Source organism: Vespa crabro, chromosome 12 (assembly GCF_910589235.1).
Source record: "Vespa crabro chromosome 12, iyVesCrab1.2, whole genome shotgun sequence".
Classification (NCBI taxonomy): Eukaryota; Metazoa; Arthropoda; class Insecta; order Hymenoptera; family Vespidae; genus Vespa; species Vespa crabro.
The window spans coordinates 2,633,377-2,654,850 of record NC_060966.1 but is presented as its reverse complement, the minus strand read 5'-3'; the positions used below and the strand labels follow the sequence as shown (position 1 = coordinate 2,654,850).

General features: G+C 28.5%; 2 protein-coding genes across 2 annotated transcripts; one reads left to right on the top strand and one right to left on the bottom strand.

The window, feature by feature from the left end:
- Positions 1 to 11,508: 11,508 nt before the first annotated feature.
- On the bottom strand, positions 11,509 to 14,595 carry LOC124428361 (cytochrome P450 4C1-like). Its single transcript, XM_046972305.1, has 13 exons — positions 14,580 to 14,595; positions 14,314 to 14,496; positions 14,158 to 14,227; positions 14,004 to 14,096; positions 13,794 to 13,828; positions 13,596 to 13,702; positions 13,191 to 13,341; positions 12,905 to 13,054; positions 12,689 to 12,816; positions 12,146 to 12,212; positions 12,011 to 12,040; positions 11,752 to 11,814; positions 11,509 to 11,621 (listed from the first exon to the last, which is right to left on the bottom strand). Exons 1-13 carry the CDS (start codon positions 14,593 to 14,595, stop codon positions 11,509 to 11,511), a joined length of 1,206 nt encoding a protein of 401 aa, XP_046828261.1.
- Positions 14,596 to 17,125: 2,530 nt separating this feature from the next.
- Positions 17,126 to 20,596, top strand: LOC124428360 (cytochrome P450 4C1-like). The gene is made up of 14 exons (XM_046972303.1): positions 17,126 to 17,199; positions 17,385 to 17,588; positions 17,677 to 17,885; positions 17,957 to 18,063; positions 18,145 to 18,235; positions 18,532 to 18,714; positions 18,804 to 18,873; positions 18,948 to 19,074; positions 19,178 to 19,247; positions 19,332 to 19,438; positions 19,520 to 19,588; positions 19,693 to 19,867; positions 19,988 to 20,164; positions 20,253 to 20,596. Exons 1-14 carry the CDS (start codon positions 17,126 to 17,128, stop codon positions 20,417 to 20,419), a joined length of 1,830 nt encoding a protein of 609 aa, XP_046828259.1. The 3' UTR covers positions 20,420 to 20,596.
- The last annotated feature ends 878 nt before the right edge of the window (positions 20,597 to 21,474 follow it).

The following is a 21,474-nucleotide window of genomic DNA, read 5'->3' as shown; positions in this document are numbered from 1 at the left end:
TTTTATCTAAATCCAATCCGTTCATTGACGTCATCAATTTCCAGTAAGAACACAAGTATCAAATAATATAAATTTTTATTTAATGTAAGTTATAAGACTAACTCATTCTAGATTGCAAAAATTTATCGACAATGGTATAATGAATCACTTAAAAGATACGATATTTAAAAAGAAATCCCATGATGTGATCAAGCATCAACCGGTTCTTTTAATTAGCGTTATGCCGCTTATTCTCTTCTTCTTTATTGGCGTCGTTTTGAGTACCTTTATTCTGATCATAGAAAACTATATTATCGTCCACAAAGAAAAGAATATTTCCATGGTAGATCGTATAACGTCTATTAAGTGCTCAGAATTTTATGTGAAAAGGAAGAAATGTATTAGATAATTTGATAATAAATTACGCAGATCGGAAATGTGCACAAGTAAAATACAATTCTAACAGCAACCATAATGTGCATCGATAATATATATTTATATATATATGAGTATATATACATATATATATACATATAATACATATATATATATATATATATACAAGTATATGTATATGTAATTGTGGGTATGTGGTATGTGAAAATGTATTTCTACATCAAAGAAGATAAAGAAGCAACATAAAAAGAATGAAAAGAACTTTTACTGATCGATATATAAAAAATCTGTGCCAGTAAAGATAAAATCATTTTATCCCAATCGTGACGTGACTTCCGATCTACATAACAATCATAATAAACTTCATGACAATAATTCTATCAATAATTGGAACATTTACTCCCGTGTGATCAACTTACGTTCGGATTGAAATTTTCTTATTTTGTGTAGAACTTACTCGTTGATTCATTCAACTATAAGTACCACTATAATAATACAATAGATAAACGAAAAAATGGCGTTCGTTGTGCCATTGAAGATGTTTCTTCTTCTTTTTTATTTCAGAAGACCGCCAAATCATATGAATTTCATTCTATCGGCAATGGTCAGACTTCTTTTATTATAGATATTTGTAAATTATACGGATCGGAATTTGTAATATTTTTATATGCCGAATCGACAAAAAATAAAGATATTTTTCATTTTCTTTTCTTCATTTCTATTGTATTCTTTTTACATTCTTTTCAGAAATAGAAATGACAACAATGGTATTAAAAAGGAGGCGAGCATTTTATCGTAAAGGGATTGCGAGCACGAATTTGTATTTTTCACAATTGCACGAATCATTGTATTACGAAAAGCGAATTGCACGTTCGTATTACATAGGAGTGATCTCTAATTACAACACGAGTAATGAGTTCTCTTCAATAACAAATACTTTTGACTTGTCTTCAGCTAGTAATATTTATTAATAAGAAACATGGTTCCGATTATCGTGACAATCCATTACATTTTGATGAAATAATATATTTCATCTAAAATTCAGCTTAGAAATATTGGTCCGTTGTGGTACGGATAATATTTTATGGGAATAGTATTCGGTCAATACGAGTCTAATTGAGATTAATGATGCAGCAACATGCAGTTTAGAGAAAGGAATCATTAAAATGGTTCCAGATTTTCTTTACGAAAGAAGATATAATTTACAGGATTTGATTATGAGAGCTAGTCAAAGTAAGATAACTTCGTCTAGATATTTTTTTATTTTCTATTTAAAAAGAATTATCTCTATATTTCTTCATTTTATTTCTTTTTCATATTTAGGATAGAACATTCTTAAGAATGATGATGAATTAGACGGTATAGTCGATAGAATATTAAAAGAACGTTGAGTTATTCTTAATTTTAGTTTCGATATTATCTCGGAAAAAAATATGGAAGGTAGAATACAAAAGAAAAAACTTGGTTTGGAGCAATTGCAGAGTTATATACTATATTTGCTAACTTTTCTATTTCAGATTTTATTATTACCTATAACAGATTGAATGTCGTTGATTTCACGTTTTCTCTTGTTATCTCCAAAAGTTGTCTTTTCGTTAATCAGAAACATTTACGTTTAAATGGTCATCTTATTTTCTAGTATGATAAATTCCAATCAAATTTGATCTTTTTCTCTTTGCGTTAATATTCATTAATTACAAAATGTTTAATTTTATAAACTTTCAATCATTTTCTTTGGACTGCTATATTTAGAGTATTAATTGATGCATCTTTATATATATATATGTATATATATATATATTGATAAGAGTATATAATTAACAGATATATTATGAAGATTTTAATTCAAGTAAATATTCATGTTTTCGTACAGAACCAACGATCGAAAGACTAAACTACTGTTTTTATCAAGTAATGCGGATTAATGCGTGTTAGTTTTTGTTGCGTTGTGAGGCCGCGTCTCATACTGGACCAGTTTTCTTATCGTCAGAGCTGCAGACCCACTGATTACAATGAATAAGGGCGGCGGCATTAGGCTAGGATACCGTTGAAGGAACTCAGTTAAATTACGCTCGCCGCGTTCCTGCAAATTAATGGGAGAACGGGTGTTCTTTTAAGAGATCCTGAATTCGCGAGATGGCAGCATGATAATAAATATTGCTCACATTGAAGCTATCACCGTATATTTATGAAGTAAGATACAATTGTTGATATCTTTTGTGCAATGATGTGTAGTTAGATGTACTGCTCATTTCTGAAGGACTGATAGTCAGTAATGTATTATAATGAGAATCGAGAGTCTAGGTGCCGTGAGTCTGAAGTATGTAACTTGACTAACTTTTTGGCTTCTTTAGATCTATCCGCGAAGATTGTAGTGAAATTATGAAAAGGAATGAAAAGGAAGTTTGGAGGAAGGAAGGAATGAAAATGGAGTTGAAGTAAGATCTGAGCATGGAAAGGAAAGGAATAAATGCTAATTGGTCGGGGATGGATTAGAATAGTCCATTGGAATGTTTAAACATTCCGTATGTATCCTCTTTATTCTAGTGATTATGTAAACTAAAATATTTCAAATCAATGGATATTTCAGGACTAGGTGCCAAACAACTCTTGCCTTGTCTACTTTCTAGGCGTCTACTTTCACTATTTATTTATAGCCTGGCTCGACATATTGTTAAAAACTAGATACTTGATTAAAAATGCCTAAGCCTGGACAAAGATAGAAATGTGTTTTTTATCTATGCGTTTTATTAGCGAGTATCCAACTAGTTCCCAAGGGTAAATATTTCTAATAGTGATATATGATCCTTAGGAGAAAGTACAGTAAACAAGTGAGGGAGGCATGTGCGTTATATAACATAATATGCACATATTATTAATGGAGAATAATAAAAGATGCGATTATTGATTAAATATTTCATAAAGGAACACTAATAATTAATTATTAAAATCTTCTCTACTTTCATCTATAACAAGGACATAAATGTTTTTCAATGAAGTTATGTATTTGTAGTTTTTAAAATTTATAATGAGTATTATTCTGGAATTTTTTAAAAATAATGAAACTTATTTCGACAAGACTCTCAATTAGTCAATTGTTGAACGCGATAAATTTAACCGCGTACCCGCAAATTAATGTGAGAATGCAGTCTTTTAGAAAAATCCTGTGGAGGATGTGAAATAGATGCGTGATAAAATTCATTTCGTAACTTTATTTTATATTTTTGACGCATTGAAATAAAAAGGAAGAGATATACTTTTTGTTATTGTCTATTGCAAATTGTGTAACATGAAACTGAGTGAGTCAGGACCAGTGTTGCTACTAATGCTCGATTGTTTTAAAGTCTTTAATATAGAGATTGATTGATCTAATGATTTCTCTCAGAATATTTGTGAAGATAATCATGAAATGATGAAAAGGAAACGGCAATGGAAAGGAAGGAGTTCAAATAAGAAAGTGCATGGAAAGGAAAGTAATGATTCTTATTGAATGTGTCAGAATAATTCGTATGTATATGTGTATATAATATATATATATATATATATATATATATATATATATATATATATATATACACGTATGTATGTATGTATGCACGTATGCATGTATATATGTATATATGTATATAATAATATTGTATTAATAGAATTTGCAATCAGTCTATGAAGATTTAATATCCGAATTTTGTTTTACATTCTCCTGATACGTTGTAGAAATATATTATGCTTCAATTCGTTTATCAACACGAGTTCAATCTATTAAACGATAAAGACGTTGCATTCTGTTTATAGAATAAATATCAACGCGAATTTAATTGCGTATCATTGATCATGTTAAAAACGTAAAAAACGAATGAAATATAAATGAAAATATTAGAAGAGTTATATAGAAATTGAAGATGACTGAAATATGAAAGCTAATGACAAATCAAATGATTATTAATATAACATGAACAAAAAATCAATAATTCACGTGATGCGACAATATTTACAATTATTATATACTCCCATCGATTAAATTTGCGTTCGGTCTGAGAGAAGAAAACCTATAAAGGATCTCATTTTTGAGTTCGTACACATTTATATAATAATTGTAATGTAAAGGAGTATATTTAAGAATTTGAAAAAAAATAATAAAAAAGATATTGAAGAGACTTATCAATTAATTACTAAAAATATCAAATCATTTCAAATTATGAATTATTGGTGGATGATATTTGATTTATGCAGTTAGTACGTATTTATTTTGCCTACATGTTATCAATTACTCCGCACAAAATTTCTTACCATCCATAAAAATATAAAATAAAAGGAACATATAAAAGATGTAGAAAAATTTAGAAAACTATTCAATACTTATAAAACTCAAACCTTTGTTATGATTATTAGCAATGTCTAATTATGCCTTCGATGATGTGAAATTTAAGATTCTCTATTTCCTGTTTGCATTCAAATTCAATACTCAATAACCGATCCAAATAATTTTTTCAAGTATTTAGTAATCGACTGGAGTCTGTAATAATATTATCATTTTCATTTTTCACCATTTCCGTTCTAGCTTGGAATCTCTTTCGAAAATTATTTATCCCATTGTACATATCACGGACGTTACTACTTTGACAATTTTTAATTATTTCTTGACATTTTTATACATACTGTTATTATTTTTTATACATTTAATATTATTATTATTAGTAATATTGTTACGACGCAACTTAGAGGAGTTTGAAGTGAACTCGAAACTAGATGTCCATCTCTATACATCCAGGAATTTTGACACGTAAACATCAGTTGTCATCTGTCTTCTATAAGAACTCGAACTAAGAGAACGTAATTAGTGAATGTCCCGAAATATCTAAATATTTTATTAAAAGAGTTAATCTGTTAAATTGTTCATGGTAAATAAGTTGTTCGTGTTTTAGTTATTAAAGTTCTTTTTTGTTTTAACGTGTGGTAGTGCGTAACAACATACAGTCTATAATTTATTTTTAATATCTGTGTTTATTATTTAATATTCTTTAAGAATTAAAACAGGAAATTCTTATTTTCCTTATAAACAAGGTATGTAATTATTATTGAAGTAAAAATACATATTAAAATAAGAAACGAGTGAAAATTATATTACAAATTATTCATCAATCCAATAAAGAAATAAAAATGGTTTTATACAACAGTGTTGTTGCATTTATATTTTTTATAAGTAGTACTATAAAATTAAATGATTAAAGAAGCTTACCTGTAAGTGAAATTCAATCATAATTGTATGGAGCGCCTTTTTCGAAGAGATCAAGTTGTAGTATCTCTATATTGTACCATTTGTCTATATTGTACCATTGTCGCCACATACTTTAAAGTCTAACATAAAACAAAAGAATTGCAACTGCATCTGCCAAGCGACGCCATGACACGTCATTCTTTTTAAAGTTACGCCATAACAAAAAGTGTGTTTCTTACCAAACTAAATAGTCAGAAAGAAGGAAATGTATTGAAAGGAAAGTTTTTGGTCAAAGAAGCGCTCCATATAATTATGATTGAAATTCATTTTGAAGTAAGCTTGTTTAATCATTAAATTGTATTTCGCGCCTCCTCGAAATCAAATTGCAGCTGTTGATAATTGTTACAGTTATTGAATTATCATAGATATTACAAGATTAGCCAGTAAAAAATATGTGTTAACTTTGAAAAATTAATACGAACATTTAATTATCTAGTATAATCAATGCAAAAATATCTTTATCTTAAATTCTCTTTTGTAAAATCTGGCAAAGTTTTCCGATTTCGAAGACTATCTGGCTGTTTTTAAAATACAATCGATAGAAATTCCATTTCTACTAGCTGCTGAAGTTGAAGCGTCTCGTGTACTATTAGAACTGAAGATAGACGTGTTCACATCACTGTCCTTCAACCTCCTTTATCCATCCACTCAATGTTTGAAATTTCGAAATGAGATGAACAGTTTATTTTTAGTATCTCTCAATTGTTTAGTTTTTCGTATATAAAATTTGAGTGTATTAACAGGACAAATAAACGCTTCCTTCGAGTAGAATGGAATAGACAACAGTTGCTTTTTATTCAACCCAGATGTTTTAATACGCATTGGGATTCTTATTTCGATTGTACTTTTAATCGTGCCAATATTTCGAATGTCAATTAATGACAGAGTCTGCATGCGGTGTGCTATCATCAGAGCTAACGATGAAGCCAACTTCATTGATAATTTTTCAAGAATTAATTCGTCATTACATCCCCATTTTTTTAAACAATCCAAAACCAACTCCACGTATAGTTATATTTTGCTTTTGGTGGCCTTACTTAGTTTCGATATTCTTTTAAAGAATCTTTTAATTTCTGGATTTTCCCCAAGTTTAGGCCCATGAACGAGAGCAATAGTTAATCGAAAGCTATTTAGCGACTCATGCATATCCCCATTATCATACTCAACCGTTAAAAGCATTAACATATTCTGGGTTGTACTAGAAAGGGAGTCTATTCCGATATTGTTGTAGAATTTCTACTATTTTTTCAGATCAATGTCGTAATGTTTCATAGATTCTCGATTCAAGGATGCTATCATAATTTACATGGACTCTTCTGGTACTGATTTTAATGCATAAGCTCTCCTGATATAATTTCTGATACCAGGGTAATCCTCTGCCATATTGGGTGGGGTTGCCTGTCGAATGTGATAAGTAAATTAATATTTGATTTAAAGTAAAGTGGTTCCGAATTAAGCATTGACAAAAATACTGTAAACCAAGCTTGCGTGTCCATTGTGGTACCACCAATATGCCTCTAGCTTTATCAGTCCAAATTTTCTCTAACACCCGTAGAATAGTAGAAAATGGCGGAAAGACATAAGAAAAGTATGTTTTCCAGTTGAGAGTGAAAGCGTCAATTGCTATTGATCCTCGATCTTTTTTCCACGAAACATAACGCTTGCATTTTGCATTAGCTCGCATGGTAAAAAGATCTATCACTAATCTACCAAATCTGTGTACAATCGCATCAAAGGCTTTGTCTGAAAGATTGTATTTTGTCTCTGGCTCCAGTGTTCTAGACTCAAAGTCAGTAACAGAATTATCCTCAGAGCGGATCTAGAATGCAAATATCCACAGCTCTCTCTCCTTACACGATGTCCTAATTTCCTCAGCTAGCTCCTTCGACTACAGGATTCGTATCCCGCCCTTTCTATTGATGTAGGCAATTGCCGTAGTATTGTCTACTCTGCTATTGTTACAGACTGCTCCCCAACCTGAAGTTAAAACGTCAGAGAAGATTTCTATAACTGGATTAAAGGTTTTGATAGAGTTTTTAGTCACCAACACATTCCTACTCCACCAATTACGACCATTTATTAAAGTAGATGTGATAGCCATGTAACTATCGTAATCTTCTTTGTTACAAATAAGAACTAGAAATCTTTCTCTTTCGAAACGACGTATATGTACTCTGCCATACTTCAGTGTTGGACTCGGGAGTACCTATAAAAGCTGCTAATTTTTTAATCTTACATTTTTTAATCCGATTAATCTTTTTAATTAACTCGATTACTTTGTTTTTCTTTTCAATTGGAAGTTCAACTACCATTTCATTAGAATTATAAATTAAACTCAAGAGTTTACATCTTTTGGATGGCGTTAATTAACTTTTATCAAAAAATTTATAATAATCTCCAAGTTTTTCAGCAATGTTAAAGTAATCTTAGTACTTTTCAAACGAACTCAAAAGACCCTATTATTAGAATATTATCCAGGTAAAAGACTAGTAGGATTACTATTAGCCTTAAGTATGAAACTACCTGCTTCATAATTTTTGTAAAGATATATGGAGCAACATTTAAACCAAAAAGTAAGCAGATAAATTTATATATTTTATCAAGGAATCTAAATCTCAAGTACTTTCTGTCAGTTTTAGCCACAGAAATTAAATAGTAAGCATCTTTCAAATCGATAGATACCATAAAATTTATTATAATAATTTATTATTATAATCGGTAGATATTATAAAATTTAAAGACAGCAATCTTCTAACAACTTTAATGTCTTCAAGCATAAAATGCTCGGTGCTAATAAAATCATTGAATTTTTTAAGAATTAAAATTAAACGAAAGTCTCCGTCAGGTTTATAAACCAGAAAGATGTTAAATATGAACTGACCGGCGGAAGACTTTGTCTCTTTGATAGCTTCCTTTCTCAATAACTCGTCTATTTGCTGTTTTAGAGCTACTTTTTCCTGGTCCGATCAGTCGGGTTCTGAGGGAGGATGAGTCTGTTCTACTTTTCTAGAGAAATGGATTTTAAGACACAGCTCAAGATGGTCGCATCAGAAGTAATTTACAACCAATATTGGAAGAAAGATTTTAAACGACCTGCTGGACAACTTACGCCGTTTTCTAGGATCATTTCATGACGTTCAAGTAACCCTTTTATGGTTGCTAGTGGCTCCAAAAAAGATTTCTGAATTGATGTTTAGGTGCTCTGCCCACTCATCGTCGAATTTAATTGAGGTGTGTATGGCAGGCGACGAAACAGGTCTTCGAATTTTTTGTCTCACTATTTGAACTTGATCGGCAAACAAACTTAAATTTTTTGGAGAATGACTCCAAAAGCGGAGCTGGCTTGAATTTTTTGTCCAAATTTCCACCGAATAGTAATTCGCTTGATGAAGTAAATTAGAGAATATCACGTTTAGAAGTATCAATATTTTTAAAAATTAAGCTCTTTCTAATTTTCCCGTGTTGCAAATCTGCCAAGAATCTAGAAACACCCTCCAAAATTTTTGATATAGCTAATTTTTGTCCGTGCGGGAGTTGCAAGGTCTTTAACATCAGCTTAGTTATGTTGATATACGACCCCATTTCTCGACTATGCAATCATCCCTTTTGACAATACTGTCTGGAATATTATCTAAGGTATTGAGATACAAAGGTTTCAGTATTCACGTTTCATTATTGTGTATCGTTAAATTGGACTGGCTACATCCGAGTGTGGCATGACTAATTTAACTAATAAGCCTTACTATCTTTAATTCCAAACTAGAGGGTTGATTTTGATGATGGCTTAATAAGAAGATTAGAAAGGGAAGGTATGATGCTTATTGGTTGTGTACGCATTAGGATATTTCGTCCAAAATATTTAAATAATTTCATGTTGGCTCCTTTGTACTGGTGACGGTAGACACTCATAAGTGAATTGTTAACTTAAGGATCGTTTCATTCGCGTACAGTCATCGACCGTACGTAAATGTTCAGACACAGAACGACTACCGTCGGTTATATAGAAATGGACCCTAAATCATATAAAATATTTTTTTTTATTAAATTCATTAATTATTTTTTTATTTCTTTTGGAAGTAAGATAAATTTTTTTGAGATATACTATTTCTTTAAGAGTATGAGGAGTAATAATGCTATTTTCGAACAATAAACATTTATTCTCAATTATAAGTTTACACTATTTTAAATTACTATCGAATTATTCTTTGAGGTCAAAAACGTCTCTCTTTTTCTTTCTCTCTATCTCTTATTCCTTACACACCATCTAACTTTTATTGATACAGACAATATTGATACGCGCATACAGATGCAGGCACGCATCTTAATACGATAGACCGAGCCAGATTCCTTTTAACAAAATCGGAACTCTTGCAAATTTATTATAATAGCAACCGACTTTTCTTCTAAACTTTATTCATCTACTTTTTTTTGGATATGACCCACAATGATCTTAAGTGGTCAATTTCTGAAACTGTAACCAGAATATTTTTTTCTGTACTTAATTAGGTTTTTTCTAGCAATTTTATCGCTACGACTTATAAGACAATAAAAAATGAATGGATCTTAGATTAGGAGGACCGTTACTGTTATAATACGAATATTTTTGTGATATAGCCTAGACGAATGCAAACTCACTGAGTAACATATCATTCAACGTATGGACGCTGTAAGTGGAGAGGATACGGAAATATCTACTTATCTCAGAAAATATTGATATAGCGAGAAAATTTTTTTACATCATAAAAATATTATTAACTACGAAGTGTCACGCAAACATTTAAATGCTTGACGAAAGAACATGAATAAATATATAATTAAAATTGAATTCGTCCAAAAATGAAAATAAATATCTGTAAGTATAAAGGGAAAGTAGAATAATTATTTTATTAAGGATAAATGCTACGTTTTCGTTGTTGGTAGAAGTTGTTCTAACGTTTGCCAGCGATCAACGAGATAATATTAAGTTATTGAACGATTTCAATATTAGTTAGTAATACTTTCAAACTGATTGTCGATAAATTCTAAAGTAGTTGACATTCAGGAAAAGTTCACCGACCACTTCAGAAACATAACCTCATTGGATAACATTAACTTACTCAATGTTGTTCAAATTAGAGAAAGTCTTTATCCATTGATCATTTATTATATAAAATCGTATGAAATAATGAGATCCTTTTGTAGCTTTTCTGTAATTCTTATTTTGTATGGTTAATAATTTATATCTGCCACAAATTACCTACAGTTATCCACAGGATTCGTTATGTTTATATATTAATTATCTATATATTATATTTATATAAATTAAACATTAGACGTCTCGCCGGCTTTAACGTAACATTCATTTTTATCAGAATTTCTTTTATTGTTACTGGCCGTATTTTAATGATAAATCCTTTTAACAAAATAGCAATTATTATCTTCACATTGTGAATTTTTTATCTAAGAATGTAAAATCAATAGTAAATGCATTTTCTAGAATTTATGGAATACAATTTAAATATTATTTAAAAACAAACGTAAGGAATAAATGTAACCAGAAGATTGAATGTCAGTCCACGTGCAGAGATTAGGCGAGCTCTTTACGCCGGACGTAGATCATTGGCCCGTACTCTGAAAAACGTACACGTGAATAGCAAATAGCGGCAATGCAAGAGTGAAAGAGTAAAAAAAATGATTGAATTTTAATGATAATTAATGAATTAATTTTATTCTTCTTAATATTGATAAATACGATGAAAAGGCATTACTTGTGTAGTTTCTATTTAATTGTTTTATAACATGTCTTTCATTAAATACCTAAAGAAAAGATTAGTTTAACAAAATGGTCATTTTAGCATTTAAAAAATCTCATCTTCTATTTATTCTTTATTTTCTAAAGGCTCTTTAGTGGGATCGTTTGGAAACAGTCTCGTGAATAAATAAAGTATTCCTGCAAGAATTGAAACAACTCCATATAAATCTAATACTTTAACTGATATTCATAAATAATATTAACAAATTCCTGCTAAGAATGTGAGAGAAAGAGAGGGAGAGGATGATATGAAATAAAATGAGAATTAAAAGGAAGGATATGTGTATAGGATTAGAATACCAAAATTTACATGATATAGTTTTTTCATAAACTTCCGTTGTGTATGACGCAACTATTACATATGCAGCCTCGGCTGAATCCGATAAAAAAGAATGTTTTTTGCTTGCATACTTGATAAGTTATGCTTTCTTTCTCTATCTATCTCTCTCTCATTCCCTCTTTCTCATTCCCTTTCTCTCTTTCTTTCTTTCTCTAAAATGGTAAGAGGCTGCCGGAGTAGAGAGAGAAATAAGCTTATATAGACGCAACGTAAAGACAGCGTTTCTCACTTGTTTTGTAGTCCATATTTTGTCCAATCGCTGAAATCACACACGTTACGAGTGAAATGTAATGAATAGCGTAATTGTTTGATGGATAAAATCATATTTAAGACTGAATCAAAAAACTGAAATTTATGAATTCACTCTTCACTCGATCACTTTCCCGTCGCGTGCGTTGAATAATATCACTCGATTCGTTTGGTTGAACGGCCTAATTACCTTATTTCATACAAGAATTATTTTAACATTATATTTTATAATTTATAGATAGGAATTTTTAAACAAAATAGATTAGTTGCTTTGTCTAGTTTCATCGCATAAATAATAAACCCTACATGTGCCAGTTGAGTATTCTCATTTACGAGAGAGAGAGAGAGTGAGAGAGAGAGAGAGAGAGAGAGAGAGAGAGAGAGAGAGAATATATTAAAATTTCGAAATAAGCAATGAGAATGAACTTCGAGAGATCTATTAATTATTTATTCATTATATCAAATTATATGAAATAATTAGTGGACGGTTTTTGTACAGTTTTTATTTTATACAGATAATAATTTGTCTCTGCTACAGGTTCTATACTATATTTCACAGAATTCGTTATGTATATATATATTAATTATGTTTGTATTGTATATATATTACATGTTTTAATTAATTTCTTCTTTCGAATTTTAATCTTATTGGTTTTGCCGATTTTAATGTGAGGCTTATCGTTAAATCTATTTCTGCAAATCCTATTGGATTATATATTTTAATTAGATATCTTCTTATCAGTGTAGCAATAATTATTGTCATGTTTAGCATAGCAAAATTTTGACCTAAAAAAATAAAATCAATTGTAAATGCATTTTACTTTAGAATTTTCTGGAATATACTATCAAATAATCTATAGGAATATGTAATTACCTATGCAATTTCTTCGACGGTAACTAAATGGAAAGAAATATGAAGAACAATTCTTTCCTGGTAGGAACCTATCGGGATCGAATACTAATGGCCATGGCCAATATTTTGCGCTTCCATGAAGTTTATAAATGAGAAATACTGCTGAACTATCTTTCGGTATAGTCTAACCTTCTCTCACTTAATACAATTAATAAAAAATATTATTGCTATATAATATATTCATATTATTAATGATAAAAAACATAAAATAAGTCATTTTGTATGCAGAGACACTATCTTGCGTCACTCTCCAGGCGATGACTGGACCTGCGAAGACGTAATGTTTCCTTGATCACATGTTCTAAAAGTTTCATACTTTTAATATCATTATATGATATTAGAACACGTTTCGGATCGTCTGAGCAGTGAATTTGATTTAGTTCCTCATATACTTTGTACTTTGTGATCGAATATGTGGAAGACAGAATAAGAAGTTAATATGATTATAATTTTCGTCGGATACATAATGATAAATTATTAAGAAAATGTATTATACACATTTTTGAATATCCGGATATGTAGCAAGCATTAAAAGTACAAAGCTAATGATTGTGGCTGAAGTTTCGATTCTTTGAAAGTAATATACAGTTTTTCTTAATTGTCATTAATAAAACAAATTGTATACCAATTAAAAATAATAAATACGACTTACAGCTATAATTATTGTATTCATTTCTTCGCAGATATCTTGCTCCGAATATTTTCCCCTTTCGTGCGACAATTCAAATAAAAAATCTAGAAGTGTCCTTGACTTTGGTTCTTGAGAAATGAACAAGAATCTCATTAATATTATTAATAAATGAAAAGATTGAAAACTAAATTTTTTTAAACATATATTTCATATTTTTACCTAAATTTTCCTCTGTCAATTCCCGATTAATTTTACTTTTTAATATAAATTTCTTTTTTTCTTTGATTATCTTTAGGAATAAAAAACAATAATATATATATATGAAATATAAAATTAAAATTTCGAAATTTTGAAAAGTAGGAATACAATTTAAAAAAAGTTTCTTCTAATTATACTTTGTTTGTAAAGTTATGCAGCTAAAACAAATACGCCTGATATTTCTTTCCTATAGCAGTGTTATAAAAAATTATATTTGGATGTAACCATAATTTGAAGATCCTCTGTGCAGCTATATCCATTCCACTGAAAGAGCAGACGAAAAATATACAATACATTAAGAAAATAAAAGTTTCATTATTATTACCATTCTATTGCTTCAGCTAATTTGCAATCCGGATTTGTCAGCGAATTTATTTTCGTACCCAGCATGCTGTCTTCCAATAAAAAGTTTAACAAAATTATATTAAACTTTAAACAAAAACGTCAATTTTATACACGTATCAAAATTTCTAAATTCTACCACATATTATATCTAATGTACAGCGAAAAATGAAATGGAAAACGTCTAATTCTTCTCCAACTGAAGTTTCCAATTTTTTCATTAAAACGATAGAATAATTAATGAATACATCCACATGCGATTTTGTATGTTCTAAAAGAAAGACATCATTTAAAATTTTTCGATGAGGATTCCAAAATGATGCTTAAAATCAAAAGGAATGTAATACATTAATTTATATACTTTACTTATTGTCTATACATACATATAATAAATATATACTTTACTTATTTGCCTATACATACATATAATAAATTTATTTGTATGTGCATATAAAGAAGTAAAAATTTTTACTGTTCAGTTTTCTAAAATTTAATATTTTATATATATATATACATATATATTTATGTATTAATAAACAATGTAGAAAATATACATCACCTGGAGCTGTTAACAAACCGTTCCCCACAGAAGTTTTGAGTTTTTTATAATCCTTGCTATTATCAGTAATATTTGAACTATTGAGCACACTCTTTCGAAAAAAAAATAAGAATCAAAATAAGAAAATTATAAAATTATTAAAAATTATTAAAAATTATTAAAATAACGTTAATATATCTTACTTTGATATATTCGGGATTGTCTACGATTACAAATAATTTCGTTTCTAGCCATACACGCCTCAATAATTGATAATTCTTACCGAGATTTAATATTTGGTTGAATAAAGCTAAAAAAAAAGATTATAAAAAAATATCGGGTAAAATACTTCAATATAAAAAGGATAAGATGCAAGTTTATCAGCTGTATCATCAATAAATGAATGAACATTTCTAATAACTGGATATGCTTTTGGACCAGAAATTCCTTTAATCTTATTAAACATATGTAATTTATTTAAAATATATTCTGCTATTCCATAGAGCAATCCAAATAAAATCGTTTCAATAATAATTAATATTACAGTGAATTCCATGATGAACTGATTCAAATAGAATGTATGGAAATAACTTAATAAAATAAATATAATCTAGCGATTATGGTTATAAATTTTGTAATTTACAGACACACTGATTGCACAATGCAACTATTATGATTCTCCTGCCGTAACAGTAAAAGCAAAGAATGAAGAGGGAAGCACTGGTTATTTAAATATTGTAGTCTATGGACTTTGTACATTCAATTGGAATTTGCTTACATAAACATTTCTTTTGCACGATCGCTCGATAATAATTAAGTTATTACACAACTTATAAAAATTATAAATGCGACAACAGCACTGACATATAAAATCTTATTCATTTGGTTCTTCATTGGGTTGATAATTAATTTGTGTAATTACATTTTCATTCGTTTCTTACTTTAATATGTATTTTTACTTCAATAATCATTATTTATCTTGTTCATAAGAAAAAAAAGAATTTCCAGTTTTAATTCTTCAAGAACATTAGATAATAAACACAGATATTAAAAATAAATTATAGACTGTATGTTGTTATGTGCAACCACACGTTAAAACAAAAAAAAACTTTGTTTACCAAAATAACAACTTATTTACAATAAACAATTTAACAGATTAACTCTTTTAATAAAATATTCAGATATTTCTGAACGTTCCCTTAGTTCGGGTTACCGTAGAAGACGGATGACAACCGATGTTTACGTGTCAAAATTTCTAATGTATGTCTAGAGACGGCCATCTAGTTCCGAGTTCACTTCAAACTTCTCTACGTCGGATCATAACAATATTACTAATAATAATATTATTATTAAAAGTATAAAAAATAGTAATATATATAAAAAGGACAAGAAATAAATAAAAATCTTCAAAGCAGTAACGTCCGTGGTATGTGCAATGTGATAAATAATTTTCTAAAAGGATTCCATGATAGAACGGAAATGGTGAATGATGAGAACGATAATTTTATTACTGACTCAAATGGAGTACTACATACTCGGAAAAATTATTTAGATTGCTTATTGAATGTTGAATTTGAATGTAAACGGGAAATAGAGAATCTTGAGTTTCACATGATTAACGAACTGACAATTTTAAAAGTAAAACAGCGCGATTAAAAGAATAAAGAATCACAAAGTACCGAGTAATGGATTATAGTATAGTATTAAACGTAATTGCTTCATAACAAAGATTCAAGTTTTATAAGTATATTCATATTTTTATAAATTTTTCTACATCTTTTATATGTTCCTTTTATTTTATATTTTATATTTTATATTTTTATCAATGGTAAGGAATTTTATGCGTAGTAATTGATAATATGTATGCAAAATAAATACGTACTAACTGCATAAATCAAAAATCATACACTAATCCCTCATAATTTGAAATGATTTGATATAATTAATAATTAATTGATAAGTCAATTCAATATCATTTTTATTACTAATTTTCAAATTCTTAAATATACTCCTTTAAATTAAAATTATTATATAAATTTGTACCAACTGAAAAATGTGTCCTTTATAGGTTTCCTTCTCCAGACCGAACGTAAATTTAATCGATGGGAGAATGTAACAAATGATACAATCCCGCGTTACGTGAATTATTGATTTTTTTTTCATGTTATATTAAAAATCATTAGATTTGTCATTATCTCTCATGTTAAAGTCATCTATAATTTCTATGATTCTTTTCCAATATCTTCATTCATATTCATTCGCTTTTTTACGCTTTTAACATGATCGATAACATAGGCGATTTATTATAATTATAGGCAATTTATTATAATTATAGCTAATTAAGGTCACCTTGATATTTATTCAATAAACAGAATGCAACGTCTTTTTATTTCATTTAATCGAATCATGGCATATGACTGTGGGTTTGATAAGTGTATTGAAGCATATTATATTAAATAAATACTCATATGCTGATTTCAGATTCCAGTAACACATTATTATTATATACATATACACACATGTATATGAATACATATATATATATATATATATATATATATACACATACATATACATAACATATACAAAAAGCGAATAAATATCGTATTTATAAGATATTCGTCATTCCAATAAAAAATTAATTTATAACCGGTTTATAAATCAATGTTCAGTTATCGCATTTCTTCTATTAATAAGAAGTGGGGACAGAATCAAATTTTGGTGACATCTCCGATCTTTCTAGATTGTTCTTATCCAATCAAAAGTGAAATGCCAGATGTAAGCGGTAATCACGTGAGCAAAGTCAGATTTATGTTTTCTTTAAATATTCCTCGCTTTTCTATTCCATCCTCAGTTTCTGTAAGGACGGAAGTGTAGTAAAAGTCGTTGAGTGGTGCTATCAAATTATCTGTAAATCTCAACAATTATTATTAGGGATATAAGATTATTTTCATTATATTTAAGTTGTTTATATATATTCCTATTGATACAATTCATCATGTATTTCACCGTAATATTAATTATTATTCTAACAATTTTATTTGGATTATACTATGGAATAGTAGAATACTTTTTAAATAAATTACATACGTTTAATATTATCAACGGCATTCCTGGACCAAAAGCATTTCCTATAATAGGAAATGCTCATCTGTTTATTGGTGACACAACAGGTAAATTTATATCATAAATTCTTTTATATTTAAGTATTTCATACAATAATTATTTATAATCTCTATTCTAGCTATATTTAAACAAATAATAAATCTTGGTAAGAATTATCAATTACTGTGGCGTGTATGGATAGGCGCGAAATTACTTGTAATAGTGGAAAATCCTGAATATATCAAGGTAAGATTTATTCACATTATTTTAATAATTTTTAATAAATTCATAATCTTTTCATTTTGTATTTTTATTTTTTTTCGGAAGACTGTAGTCAATAGTCCAAATATTACTGATAAGAGCGAGGAATATGAAAAATTGAAACCTGTTGTGAGCAATGGATTGTTAACTGCTCCAGGTGAAGTATATATCTTCCACATTGTTTACTAGTACAAAAATAATTATATTAAGTATGTACTTTCTAATATATTCTTTTTTGTAACATTTAATCTTATGAAATTGAATAGAAAAAAATTTTTTCTCCTTTACTTACACATACAAATGAATATATTATATGAATATGTAAAAGATATTTTCTATGTATAGACGAACAAATTAAATAAAATATGTAAATTAAAGTAATATGTAAATTATGTAAAATAAGTGAAATATGTAAATTAAACACTAATTGTTTTCCTTTTGATTTGATTTTAGCATCAGTATGGGATTCACATCGAAAAGTTTTAAATAAAATGTTCCTTATGAAAAATATAAAGTCACATATAGATGTATTTATTAATCATTCTATCGCATTAATGGAAAAATTGGAAACTTTTGTTGGAGGAGAATTAGACATTTTTGATTATGTCTTTCGCTGTACTTTGGATATAATATATGGTATTTTAATTTAGAAACTTTTAATGTCTATAAAATTTATGTACATTTGTTTGAATTTACTATAATTCTGCTAAACTTTAAATTTGAAGATGTCACGCTGGATACGCAACTAAATTCGCTGACAAATCCGGATTGTAAATTAGCTGAATCAATAAAATGGTAGTAATAATGATACTTTTATTTTGGTAATATATTATGTATAACAGAATATCTAACATTTTCATAACTTTCAGTTTGATGGATATATCAATAGAAAGAATCGTTAAATTATGGTTACATCCGAACATAATTTTTTATAACACTGCTAGTGGAATGAAATTTCAGGCGTGCGTGGCTTGTCTGGATAACGTAACAAACAGGGTACCATTAATGCAAATAATTTTTAAATTGCATTACTTCTTTTCAAAATTAAAAAATTCTAATATAATATTTTCTATACATATCGTAATTTTTTTTCCCAAAGATGATGAAAGAGAAAATGGAATCTATGTTAACAAGTAAAATTAATCGGGAATTGACGACGGAAAAATTAGGTAAAAATAAGCATTATACCTTTAATAAAATTTAGTTTTCAATCTTTTCATTTATTAATGATAGATTCTTGTTCATCTTTCAAGGACAAAAACAGAAGACACTTTTCGATTTTTTATTCGAGCTTTCAAACGAAGGAGAAGTATATACGGAGAAAGATATTCGCGATGAAATGAATACAATAATTATAGCTGTAAGTCGTATTTATTATTTTTAATTGCAATAACATTTTTTTTATTAATGACAATTAAGGAAAACTGTATATTACTTTCAGGGAAGCGAAACTTCAGCCACAACCATTAGCTTTGTCCTCTTAATGCTTGCAACATTCCGGGAAATTCAAGTACGTATATATAACATTTTCTTAATAATTTGTCATTACGCATTCGACGTAAATTATATTCATATTAATTTCTTATCATGTCTTCCAAATCTTCGATCACAAAGGACGAAGTATATGAGGAAGTTAATCGAATTTACTGCTCGGACGATCCAAAATATGTTCCAATGACATATAATGATATTAAAATTATGAAACTTTTGGAACGTGTGATAAAGGAAATATTACGTCTATTTCCTGCAGGTCCTGTTTTCGGCCGGAAAGTAACGCATGATATAAAAGGTAGCTCTACATGCAACATAATTTTAGACACATCTTCTCATTGTTTTACGTTTTATATTTCATTATTAATAATATGAACGTATTATACAGTACTAATATTTATTTATTAATTATATTAAGTTACTAAAAATTGGACTATACCGAAAGGATGTTCAGTATTATTTTTCATCTATAAACTACATAGAAGTGCGAAATATTGGCCACGGCCATTAGTATTTGATCCCGATAGGTTCCTACCGGAAAGGAATTGTTCTACGTATTACTTTCCATTTAGTTACGGTCGAAGAAATTGCATAGGTAATTGCATACTCCTATAGATTATTTGAGAGTATATTCCAGAGAATTCAAAAATAAATTGCATTTACAATTGATTTTACTTTTTTAGGTCAACATTTCGCTATAATAGAGGTGGCAACAGTAATCGCTTTGCTGATAAAAAGATTTTTAATTAAAATAAATAATCCAATAGGAATTGCAGAAATAGGTTTAAAGATAAGCCTCACATTAAAACCGGCAAAACCAATAAGATTAAAATTTGAAAGAAGAAATTAATTAAAACATATAATATGCATGCATGAATATATATATATATATTCAGATATATTAGAAGAACTAAGAGAGATCTTAAAGGCAGCATTTCAACCCTCAAGGTCTGTGAATTACTACAAAGGCTTACTCAGTAGCACTTATAAGAAATATATATATATATATTTAATACATAATTAATATATTTATACATAATGAATTCTGTGAGTAATAACATACAATCTGTAGTAGAATCATAATATTGTCTGTATAAAATAAAATCCGTCTACTTGTGATTTCATATAACTTTATGTAATATTTATGTATTATTATACACCTTGAAGATCGTTATTATTGTTATATTTAAAATTTTTATAAATTATTATTGTCATACACATAGCATCTAATTAAATATCTTCATTTGCTGAAACACACATTTCTGCAAATTGACCATAACAAAATATCTTTTAAATTATACATTTGTCGCAAGCCTAACGCATCAGTCATCATCAAAGTTTTGTCATTGAGTATTCGTACTTAAAAAATACTTTTAATCTAATGAGCCATTCTATTATAATATTTATATACAGACTCAATAACTGTCATCATTTTAAACCAATTCTGATATGAAACGTATGAAAATCATGCAAATCGAAATAAATTTCCGCTTAACACTTTCCGATGCAAATATAAAATATTCTTTATGATTTTGCAATTTCTTTTCCAGCCTCTATTTTTTCATAACATTTCAGTTTTAGCAAGGACACTTAAATATACATCTCAAATACTAAATGGAGTAATATAAATATTGATAATGGAAAGCATGCACTCATAAATTTTCTTCGTTATTGCTTTCTTTACCATAGAGTAATTGAAACCTTGTCTGAAATTAATTGTCTTTGGATATTCACTAACAATCGAGACTAATCTATTAAATTTCTAATCATGTTCATAAATTCACCGTTACATTATTATCGCCATGTCTTCGTGTGTGGGTCAGCCAGAAACTATGAAAGACACTTTAAAAAAGAGAAACCCTTATAAGCACGAATACGTGTGATTATAGAATTATATCATTTTTC